At 38.9% G+C, this 12,226-nt stretch overlaps 3 protein-coding genes across 4 annotated transcripts in view; 2 read left to right on the forward strand and 1 right to left on the reverse strand.

Annotated features, from left to right (window-relative positions):
- On the forward strand, positions 1-740 carry LOC110805707 (monothiol glutaredoxin-S6-like). The gene has a single exon (XM_022011332.2). The coding sequence runs from the start codon at positions 343-345 to the stop codon at positions 670-672; it is 330 nt and encodes a 109-aa protein (XP_021867024.1). The 5' UTR covers positions 1-342; the 3' UTR covers positions 673-740.
- Positions 741-2,980: 2,240 nt separating this feature from the next.
- LOC110805710 (uncharacterized) lies at positions 2,981-3,820 on the forward strand. The gene has a single exon (XM_022011334.2). The coding sequence runs from the start codon at positions 2,981-2,983 to the stop codon at positions 3,818-3,820; it is 840 nt and encodes a 279-aa protein (XP_021867026.2).
- Positions 3,821-7,803: 3,983 nt separating this feature from the next.
- The window catches only part of LOC110805708 (disease resistance protein At4g27190), a 50,175-nt gene continuing 45,752 nt past the window's right edge, over positions 7,804-12,226 (reverse strand). For both annotated transcript variants that reach the window (XM_022011333.2, XM_056826832.1), the window contains exons 6-7: positions 10,289-10,462; positions 7,804-9,530 (exon numbers count right to left, since the gene is read on the reverse strand). In XM_022011333.2, coding sequence (XP_021867025.2) covers positions 8,076-9,530; positions 10,289-10,462 — 1,629 coding nt within the window. In that variant the 3' untranslated portion in view covers positions 7,804-8,075. The remainder of the gene's footprint in view (positions 9,531-10,288; positions 10,463-12,226) is intronic.

Below are 12,226 nucleotides of genomic sequence, written 5' to 3' on the forward strand. Positions count from 1 at the left end.
CCATAGCACTGACACTCATACCAGTAAGAATTATTGGAGAGTCTTTCAGAATTTTACTCAGTGCAGGTTATAATCTGAAGACATGATCAGCTATGTTAATGTTATTGTCAGAAGAATTAAAATTAGGTAAAATAACAGAATCGCAAAAGGCTCCTTTGCCTTATCAGTTGAAGAATAATAACATATCCCTCGTATTTTCAGTAAAATGACAGTAAGAATGTGAGATACAGCTCTCTCTATCTCTCTCTGTGGTCTATATAAATACATATCCAAGGTTGTCTAAGTAACAAAAATAGATAGAAAACAGAGGCCAGGTTAATTTTCTTAGTCTTAATTGTGGTGATGGATACCATAAGGCCGCTGGTGGATGAAAAGCCGGTGGTTATTTTTAGCAGGAATAATTCAGATCCTATTAGCCATTCCATGAAGCAGCTGTTTACTAGCTATGGCGCAAATCCTGTAGTTTATGAGCTGAATCAATTACCCAATGGACAAGAAGTTGAAAATGCCCTTGATCAGATTGTGGTGCAGACTCCAAGCGTGCCAGCCATCTTCATTGGAGGGGTCTTCATTGGTGGAGCAAATGATGTTATTGGCCTTCAAATTCGCGGAGAACTGGTGCAGAAGCTTATTGATGCACGAGCCATATGGTTTTGGAACAGAAACCAGTAGTTTATCATATCAACAATCTACTCTAATTCTGAGCTATATTTATGACAATAAAATATCTTTCTAGTTAACTAAGATGGAGTTTTTCCTTAGTTATTTCAACCTTTACGATATGCTTGGTAGGTGGTAATAAATACTAAGTACTTAGCTGCCCCGTTGCCAAGAAAAAAGGTATCCGGGAAAAGATTATATGGTTGGCACTAGTAAACATGCATTATGATTTATGATCATCCATATATATTTAGCTGTCCTACTGCTAAGACTTGCCATCAGTATACATAATTGTGTTGTTATCCTAAAACACAGAAAACGAAACTGTCTGGTTGGCGTTTTTCAGAATATAGAGATAAATTTGGTATGATAATCAGGACAATTTCATAACGTTACACTACAATGCATGTCACTATGTGCAAGTATACTCCCTAAGTCTTGAAGAGGCCTAGCTTGAAGCTGGAGTCTGTATCATGCAACGATGCTAGAATCCAATCTCGCAAATCTCCAGGCCGGCCACATCTTTAGTTAACATTCCTTCTGTACTTACTTGCAATTATTCCTCTGTAAGTTATATATGTACACAATCATGACAATTGTTAGTTTTGATAAAGCAGTTAAAAGGGTTTGTTACAAGAAGACAGTCTTGACGTATAGTGGAATTGACCTAAAAGCTAGAATTTGGCCCTTCACTACACTTAGAGCTGTTTATTCAACCTAAACTTCCTCCATATATATGCTTAATGCTTGCACCGTAGGCTTTACTTTCCACGCTGGTAATAGTTATGGGTTGTATGGCTAATCACGTTTCAGCAGCATATGAGAAATATATTCAGGATTTTTAATTAGCTGAACCATGAAAGATCTTGTACTAGCTTTCATCCTATACAGGCTATAGTGTGACAGTTTTAATATCACTATCTTTGAACTATGCTTAATATCCATAATTTTTCGTTCTGCGTACAACTATTGCACTAACAAGTCGAAAACTTGGTATTGTCTATTGAAGCATATTAAGGACAGACGAAAACTTGGTCATGTCGCCACACGTTCACTGTATGGATCTGATAAAGACAACAAGTCAACAATACAGACAGAGGCATTGTTCTTCTTCGGAAGACAAATAAAGGAAAGCATAAAAGGGTGGAATCTCAGCATACATACTTGCTATTTGGGTTTTCAATTGGCTCCCAGTTGGACCAACAGCTCAAAAGCCCAAATGGATTCAACAACAACATACAAGTCATTCACCCCTCAAAGGCTAATCAACCATCCACATGGCCCAAGGCCCATCAAGTAATAAATGACCTATAGGGAATTTACTACACAAACACTATAAATAAGCCGCCAAGGCTCACACCTCAAAGTACGCCCAATTTATTGCATTAACACTACTCTAGAAAATTATCAATAGAATCCGAACCAAGTACTTACTTAGGCATCGGAGGGGCTTTCCTCGGAACACCTCCGAGGCCAGTTACTTTGTTCATTGTGCAGGTATTTTTGGACACAACTCAATCACACAAGCAAAATCTTCCAAATCAACGAATAGTGCCTTCATCCGAATCCCATTGTTTCAACACCGGAACAATTTGGCGCCGTTTGTGGGGAAGATACTTCAAAGCCTTGAGAAATCAATTAATTTTACTCAAAAAATGGATAATGATAACGTTAGAGTTCACAAGGACTCAGAGTCCTGAGCAGAGGTGCGTCCTCGATCAGAGGCGCACCCACGGTCAGAGGCACGGTCATAGCCGAGCAGGGCCAATACCGCAGTGACTTCTATACCTCCAATCCCTACGCGGGAGGAACTCGTCGCGGCTATAACCATAATGCAAAACTTCCTCTTCAACGGAAAGGAACAAACTTGGAAAATGACCGCCGCGAACAAAGGAGGACGAGGCGACAGATAGACCTGGAACCGCCACCTAGCGGAGAAATCCCTAGATCTGACCAAACACTCCCACCCTTGTCAGGAACTCATCTGACGTCAAGGTGGGTGGAAAGTACATGGGACACCCAAGAAAGGGCTTAACAGCAACCGAAGTGGTTCAGATTTCCCACCCCACAAACTTTTCGAAGCAAAACTACAAGTCAACACACTTGGATCCGAAGCTCCATGCTTAGTAGGTTGAGGCCTTCGGTTCACGGGAGGATTGGTGATTCGAGCAAATCCAGTGACCGGCCTGAGACTAGTAGCCGAGCCGCTGGAAGAAGAAGGAGGCACGACATAACCCCTAGCCCCCGACGCACTCCCGAACCTTCTCGTGCCGAGGCCTCGAGGAGTGGAGGAATCAGAGCGAGGCTAGGGAGGAAAATTATGGCTCCAACATCCTCCCCATTCATCGAAGAGCTGGTAATGGAGGAGATCCCGAAGGTTAGGCTGCCGGCGCACCTAACATACAACGGAACCACTGATCCAAGAGACCACGTAATCTCCTACGAGCAGCAGATGTTCTTGATCCCTCAATCCAAAGCTTGTTGGTGCAAGTATTTTCCAACCACGCTAACTGGAGTGGCGGGAGAATGGTTCAGATCGCTGCCGAAGGGATCGGTCGACAACTTCAAAGATCTGAGTGAAAAATTATGTGTGCAGTTCGTCAGCAACAATCGCTTCGAGCAAACCACCGCTGAACTGGCCTCAATTCAGCAAGAGAGAGGTGAGATCCTTAGAGACTTCATGGCCAGATTAATGAAAGAATCAACCAACATCCCAAATTTGCAGCCCGATGTGGCAATCTTCTCTTTAAAGCACGCACTCCAGGAGGGAAGGTTCTGTGATAAACTGTCAATGAAGAACCCCACCAAATTAGCTGCCGTACTCCAAATGGCAGATGCGTTTTTCAGAACCAAAGATTTCAACAAGGCGGCTGCAAAATTGAAAGGTTCCTCGGAGCCGAAGGATACAAAAGCAAATAGAGCAAGCCTGATGGCGGCTCAAGAAAAGGAAAAGAGAAGCAAGGTGCGAGAGACGGAAGCCCGAAGAAAGAAGGGAAAAAGGGTGAACTTCAACCCAAGTACACCAACAACACTCCACTCTCTCTTCCCCGAAAATAGATTTACAGCCTCCACAAGCATGATGAGAAATGGAAAAGCCAGGCAAACTCAGATCCAACCCCCTTCACAGAAACAGAAACAAGTGGTGCGAGTTCCACGATGACTTCGGCCACAACACCAAAGAGTGTAATTGTAGACACCTAATTTGTGTCTCCCCTAATGGGATGATGACGATACTATTATCATTGCTAGGTGGTTTGTGCAACTCCGTGCGGAAGTCCCAATTGCTAAAATATATTCCAAAATTCAAAATCCAAAATCCAAAGTCCAATTCCCGAGCCCGTTCCCATTTCGGAACTCAGTACAAAAATCAAATTCAAAATCTAAACACAGTCTCACCCAATGGACCTCTCCATTGGTTTTACTAGGTCATTTCCAGTCAAAATGACATTAAGCAATCCAAAATCGGGCGCCAACCCACAAAACCGAGCATGCCGGACCCCGTCCTGTAAAACCGAGTCCAAACACGAAACCCGAATTCAAAAAATGTGTGTTTTTAGACGCAAACCCAAGCCTTAACCTCCAAGCAAACACTACGTGCCAAATTCGTACAAATCGTACAAAGGTACAACACTACAAGACAAACCAAGGACGGTGTTATCGTCTTTATTTTGGCGGAACCTGGGACACGTCACCAGCGCCAGGCGCTGGACCTACGCTGGGCGCTGACGTGTCTTGGCGTTTAGCCGCCTAATCTCCTATATAAACCCTCATTTCAACACCAAATGGGGAGGCAGATTTTCAGTGCAACGACGTAATCACAAATTTTCCTATCAAATTCCAACACAAAATTCAAGTTTCCAAAGCTACAATTTCCAATACAATTTCTAAAATATTTAAGCAATTGGGAGCACTAATCGGAAAACTAACCTAATCCTAAATAGGTAATTCCGAATCCCTAATCAAATCATTATGATGCTTTCTATTCTTCTACGTTTCTAAATACAATTCCAAGGATGTTGTCATTTGAGTTCATGCTCATGACTAACTAAGAAACATATCAAAAGTGCCATCTTTGGGGAGATTTCATTCTTGAAATTCTTCCCAAATGATTTTTCAAGCACCTCTTCAATAATAACATGCAAGATTCAAGCTTTGATTTCAAAAATGATTAGTAAGTTGATGCTTTTATTCTTGAAAGTATTCCTTACAACAATCATACAATTTTACAAAATCCAAACCTTTTTATAAGTTCAAGCCTTCAAGGATGTTTATGAAAAGTGCAATTCCTTTTCTAAACTAGAACATGAGAACATTCAAGTTCCAAATACAAATTTCAATATTCAAGTTCAATGATGTTTAGAGAAGATCAAACTCTCTTTAAACTAGAACATTTCAAATCATGGAGTATGTTAAAGATGAGATTTTTCTAACATGAAACTTCTTAATCTTTGATGTTGAACCTCCCTTTTCAATATTTAAGTTCAGTATTCAAGTTCTATTTCAATAGTCATAATCAAGGACACTTTATGATGAGCAACTCATCTAAAGTTGAGATTTTTAGAGAATTGAATCCGTGTCGGACACACTTATATTAAGTAGTTGTTTGGCGTTCGGATCTCAAGTACAATAATACAATTTCAACATCGTCATTTCAATACTGCACTTTCAATATCGTTATTTCAATAACGCACTTTCAATACCGCAATTTCAATAACACACTTTCAATACAACAATTTCAATATCCCACTTTCAATAACGCACTTTCAATATTGCACATTTATTCTACATGCTTGCTATTTCAATTCCGCACTCTTTACTCACCTTTTTAAGCTGATGTGGTTTTGTACGCATTTCAATAATTCCTACTATCTTGTGATGATTCTTTACATGTTTATTGCTTTCATCACCCAACATGCTAAATACAACAATATACAAAGGTTACATCACGCTTAACAAAGATAATTTTTGGACAAACCGGCCTTAGGTTCCTTTAAGTGACTTTCAAGCAAAGTGACCATGTACAAGTAGCAATTACAATGTTCTAATGCATGTTTCAACCGGCTTAGTGTCATGATTAGGATTTCACGAAAACGATCCTTGTCTTGTATGCGAATGTATTTAAAAGCTTGCTAAATAACCGGTTCGTTCCCGTGCCCGGATCTCACCCTTCCGGTTTCAAGATTCATTGCCTTATCCAACAAGAGCCATACTAAGGTCTTTCCAAACTAGACCCTTAAACATATTTGGTGCCGACTCATTCGAAATTCAAAATCTCAAAACTCGTATACAACATGCGAAAATAACACCCCCCTACAATCTGGCGTCGATCTCCACTAAGGAGTTCTAAATTCCAATTCGATTATGCGAGAAGCCCATGAGCAGCCTGCCACTGCTACGCTCAAGTTCTGAATGCCAGCAGTAGCGCTGGGCGCAGGCCCTGTGCCAGGCGCTGCTGCCTGCATTCAGCACAGTGGCTTCCAGTGGCTGGCTACCCATTCTGCTCAAGTATTCAAGTGGGAGTTTAGTTCAGATTTTGAATTTCGAAGAACGCTCTCAAACCTCGAGAACGAATGCGGAAAAACAAGCTTTTCAAGTACAATATTCGAGTATAATTGTGATTTCTAAGCATGGCATGCATATTTTCAAAAACCATACTTGTGCAAAATGAATTTCTACCTTGCCCAACATGAATGTGTTCTACATTCGGGTTAGCCTGGGGGTAACGAAATGGCCATTCTCCATACGGTTCATGAGCAAAGTGTGTGACCATTTTCGCGCCTACCGAAACTTAGTATTTGCTTGACGTTCCCGACGTCAAGTATGGAGGTCGTCCGCCAACCAACACCTCCCCCATGAGGAGGTGAAATAGTTGTTGTCGGATCCTCCTCTTAAGCACCCTTTCGACACCCAAAGCCGACCACTTGCATCATACAAAACTTAGACCGACCTTAGGTTGAGAACTTTGCATGTCGCATTCATATCCATGTTAGTGTGACAACGTGCTATTTGTGCATTGTGTGGGCGTCTTTGCACGCGTGAATGACTAACCTCGAGTTCTAGCTTTGCCAAAACCATTAGCCTCCACCTAGGAAACCTAACCCCTAGGAGCATCATTCAAACCTCATGCATCTAAAATCGCCGATTTAGGGTCTTCTAGGAGTGTCACTCCATTTGATTTAAAACCCCTAAACATGCCTCACGCACAAATACCAAATTCAAATTCCAATACAACGGCGTTATAATGCCGGATTTTCAAGCCAAATTTTAAATTCCAAATTCAAATTCCAATCCAACGGCGTTATAGTGCCGGATTTTCAAGTCAAATTCCAACTCACGAATTTCAAAAATCAATCCAACGGCGTTATAATGCCAGATTTTCAAAGTCAAATTGCCAATTCAAGTATCAAAAAGCCAAACGGCGTCGTTATGCCGGATTTTCAATTCAAACTTTCAAATCCAAGTCCTATGTCCTAAAACTCAAGTTCAAATTTCCAAATCCATGATGGCGTAATGCGGGATTTTCAAGTCAAACTTTCAAATCTCAAATTCAAATTTCTAAATCCACGATGGCGTAATGCCGGATTTTCAAGTTTCATACCTCTATTCAAAACCTTTCAAAATTGAGTTCCAATCCTAAGCTCGAATGCCTAAACCCATGGCAGCATAATGCCGGGTTTTCAAGTTTCAAAAGTTCCAACACCTTCAAAATTCAAATTCAAAGCCTCATCTTCTATACAAAATTCCTCTTTTCAAATTCCAAATTCAAACTCCAAATCAAGCTCAAGTTTTGAATTCTCTTTCATTACAAAAATTCTCGCTTAACATTGCTCCCAAATACAAAATTCCAAAAACATTTTCAACGGGTTGAAAATCCCTAGAAATAATATAAATTCTAACTCTTTTATTGGGTTGAAAATCCCTGAAAATATACAAAATCCAATGGGTTGAAATCCCCCCCGAAATAGTTCCAACGGTCCCTAGAAATAGTACAAAATCCAATTGGTTGAAATTCCCCTAAAATACTCCAAATTCTATCTTGGGTTGAAACTCCTAGGGAATAATACAAATCCGATTTTCAAAATCCAACGGGTTGAAAATCCCTAGAAATAGTGCAAAATCCAATGGTTTGAAAATCCCTAGAAATAGTACAAAATCCAATGGATTGAAATCCCCCCGAAATAGTTCCAACGGGTTGCAAATTCCGGAACAAATATACAAAATCCAATCGGGTCGAAATTCCCATTTCGAGTTCAAATACCGGGTTGCAAACCCCTAGAAATAATACAAGAAGGAAGCCTCCACAAGAGAACGAAGCTCCTCTCAAAAATATTTCCAACGAGTTGTAAGTCCCGATACAAGTACAAATTCTTATACAAATCCCAATAGGTTGAAATCCCTCTGATGGAACCTTTTCCTTACCTGATGGAATAACGTCGTTCAACTGTGGTGGATTTGTATATAGGAGGGAAACAATTAGTTTTGTCCATAAAAGGGCACCCACCTATCTCCAAAAATTCAAGAGGTGTTTGACAGCATACCGCATAACCTAAAGGACACATGCGGGACAAGCGCGGCAGTTGTGCAAGAGTTAGCCTTAACAGTTCTGGGAGCTTGATGAACTTGGTGCATCTTACATATTCTTCATTACGATCCTCAGTAAAAATCTCCTCCAATTCAGGCAATCCATTCAAGTAAAAGTACCTCAGTTCTGGAAGGGATCTAGATATGGAGAGAGGGAACACAGTTTTTAATTTGTTGCACCCTACTATACGTAGAGCCAGCAATCGAGGGAAGCATGTAGTCCAAGAGTCATTCTGACGTAATAGAGTAGGTTCTTGGTCATTTGCAGGTTCAATTAGATACTCCAACTCCTTGCAATTGACAACCTCTAGATGTTGGAGGGAGCACAATGCTTGAGCCATGCTACGAACAAAAAGACACTTGAGCAGGCTCACAGAATCAATCAGTGTAAAGCTACAAAGGTGAGATAGGTTGACCAACTGAGACAAGGTGGTTGATCTGCTGATGACTGGCTGGCAATTTCTGATCAGGAAGAAATTTCTTCCCCAACTACCATATACTTCAGTCTTCCAGTTCTCGCCAAACATCCTTGTTAACATGTAACCTGGTGGGCAGATGCTAGAGAGGCGAGGGAGGTTGTCGAGTTGGATGTCCTGTAACTTGGGGAGAAAAATGATCTTCTCATTGTGCCCTACACATATCCCTTCTCGGTCTTCGTAGAACAAGTGCACTAATTGGGATAATCGTTGTATATGCAACCATTTAAGGCTTGGAAGGTGTTGAGCAACAGAGAGGGGAAACAAGTATTTTACCTTGCCACATTCTTCTACAAGGATTTTTTTCAAGTTTGGCAAGCATGTCACTGCTCCAGCACATACATCTTCGTCACTATCATCACGCGCAATTATAAGAGAATTCCTTGACACTGATCCTATGTCATCTTGAAATATGTGTTCTAGCTGGGGGCATTCGGAAGCTATAAGAGATTCTAGGCATGGAAGATTCCGGACCATAGATAGAGGGAAGAGAAATGTAATGGCTGCGCATTTGAAAGCTACTATTTCACGAAGGTTTTGCAAGATGACAAACTTAGTGTGCCCTTTCCATATGTACTTCAAATTCGGCATGTAGCAGACCTTCAGCACTTCTAACAGTTCAAGGACGGGCTTTTTAGCCTCTACAAGATCAAATACCTCTTCTATGTCGTCATGGATGCATCTTACAATTTCCACCATCCGAAAATCCAGTAAACTCTGTTGTGCTCTAATTGGTAATACTCTGCCCAACACCATCCAATATTCTTTTTGGAGCTGTCGTTCTATTGTTCCACCATAGTTCATTGCCAATGGCTGCAGATAAACAAATGGAATATTTATGTTCCTACTTTTACTTTTTAATCCACCATTGCAAAATGAAAATGGAAGAAGGAAAAGAACATCAAGAGCATTGAATCTGGAAATAACCTTTTCTTTTATGTTCCTACTTTTACTTGTCCATTTCAAATTATTGTTTTCAGTTAGAATCTTTGCCCTAATATTTCGTTTCTAAATTGTCTCATCCCACCCAATTTACCTCCACTGACTCTACTTACATACACCCCCTCAGTTTTGTTGTTATACTCACTTTCCTTTTTGATGTGCTTTTTTTTTCCTATTCACTTTTACTTTATTCTATGTTTTGGCAAACACATGTTACCACTTTACCGCAGGGGATACCCCAAAATATTTATACATTTTTACATACTCTCTTACTATATCCACATTTTTCTTACAATCTCCCACCTTTTTACTTCATCTCTTTTTATTTTCTCTACCTTTTCCTTACACCAACTCACCTTTCCTATAAACAAGTCCACTGTAAATTAGTGTTCGTATAACAAAATAAGTCGAGGGAGTACTGATTTCATGTTTATCATTATTTACCTCTAAATTTTCCATTTGAATTATAATTGATAACAATATTACTACATTTTTTTAGGAGAACTTTTTTTAAAGGGGACTTAGGAGATAGATAACTTAATAAAAGTAAATGAAAATGAATTACAAAAAAGATGAAGGAAAAATTGCGGAATTAAGTAAAATATCTACAAAATTCACAAGCCCAATACCTTCTCTTCTTCCCCTTCATCTTCTTCTTCATCATCATCTTCATCTTCATCTTCATCTTCATCTTCATCTTCATCTTCATCAACATCTGCATCTCCATCTTCATCTTCATCAACATCTGCATCTCCAACTCCATCTCCGACAGAGAATACCATGTCCTTCATTTCTTCCTCGTCCTATCAATTCAATAGAGTATCATCTATCAAGAAAGATAGTTCTAATATAATCATATAATTATCGATAACCCTTATCGTCTTTAAATCTTTGTAACTTCTAGTTTCATCAACTATTGTAATCAGCTAGGGAAAGTGTAACCAAAAGAAGACAAGAGAAAAATTAATGGTAATAGAAAAAGTAATAGTAATAAAAGAAAAGAAAAGACATTGACAAGAAACATGAAAAGAGAAGAAAAGTTGCACAGATTTTCTTTTTTTGGCAAATAAACATTGATATTATATACCAAGAGCGAACAATACAACCAAACACCAGATGACCAGAACAACAAGGCTTAGCAGTAACAATTCCCCCCACCTTCTAGGAAAAAATTCCCTATTTGGCAATCAGTTGTTAGCTTTTTATTTACACCCGGTGTATAAAAATTGGCCCTATTTGACAATCAATTGTTAGCTTTTAACGGATTGTATTTGCAGTTTTGACTAGGTGTTTTTTATTCTATTAACTGGTTTGACTGGCTGGTTGTATAAAAGTGTCTGATAAATAGCTGATTTATGTTGGGTGTTTGATTGTGTAAATGACCAAAAAGGACCTTGTCCTAATTCATTATTGGATTTATTAAAAGTAAAGTAGATTTATATATTCAGTAATCAGTTTATATGTACTAACATATACGAAATACTACTTACTTTGAACACTTTAAAATTTTAATGCTAAGCAATTAATTAAAAAAGAAAAACATTGTAATATTCACTGAATTTTGTCAAACTAAACATACCCTCCCCACCCACTAAACCAATAACGACCATCGAATAAACAAGTTGTCAACACAAACTATATTAATTTTATACTCCCTACTAATTAATTAATTAACATTAGAATTAGTTTAGCATTTTTCATTTTCTAAGTGGTCATTTTTATAAAAAAAGAAGTCTATACAACCTTGTGTTGGACGTTCTTACAGGATGTCCAACTACAACATGTAATTTGCACCAAGAAAAACTGCAGCTTATAATCCTGCTTATGGAAAGAAAAAAGCATAGATGAGGACTGAGGAAGGATAAAGGTTGAGGGCAAAGTTGTCTTTTAGTTTTTACTCAACAATCCACTAAGTAAAAAAGCTCTTCAATCCGGCGTTTTTGAAATTAGAGTTTTGGGACCAAACCGCTATTCAAATCTGCTCACAACCAAACAAGTGATCAGTGGGGAACTTAAAATTTTGTACTTTGTGAACTTAGTACATTAAATTGTGATGTGTTTAAGGAAAGACAGGAATGATTTTACGAGACTAACTATTTATTTGTTTTAAAATTGTCAAACTAATCATTAGTCTTGTATTATTTTTTGCGCATTACATATAATTATATATAAAAAATGCCGATAAAGTTATCGAAAAAATTGACATCTTAGACCCGCTCTAGATCCTAGACCCTACCAATACCGTACCTGACCTAGGGTCTTACATGGTCTTATAATTTTAGGCCCTATAGGGTAAGGGTAGGGCATGGGTATACATCACAAAATTAGGGCCCGGGACCGGGTATTGCTAGACCCTACCCAGATTCTACCCTTTTCCATCCCTACCCTTTGCCATCCATACCCTTTGCCAACCCTACCGACAACTAGATCAATTACTAAAATAGGATACCTAAGAGAATCATTGTAATATCTATATAATATACTAAAAAAGAGGAAATCAATGTGATGTAACTCTATGATTCTCCTCTCTTTTAATATAAATAAAAAATTAAACTTAAAATAAAATA

Source organism: Spinacia oleracea, chromosome 4 (assembly GCF_020520425.1).
Source record: "Spinacia oleracea cultivar Varoflay chromosome 4, BTI_SOV_V1, whole genome shotgun sequence".
NCBI classification, from domain to species: Eukaryota; Viridiplantae; Streptophyta; class Magnoliopsida; order Caryophyllales; family Amaranthaceae; genus Spinacia; species Spinacia oleracea.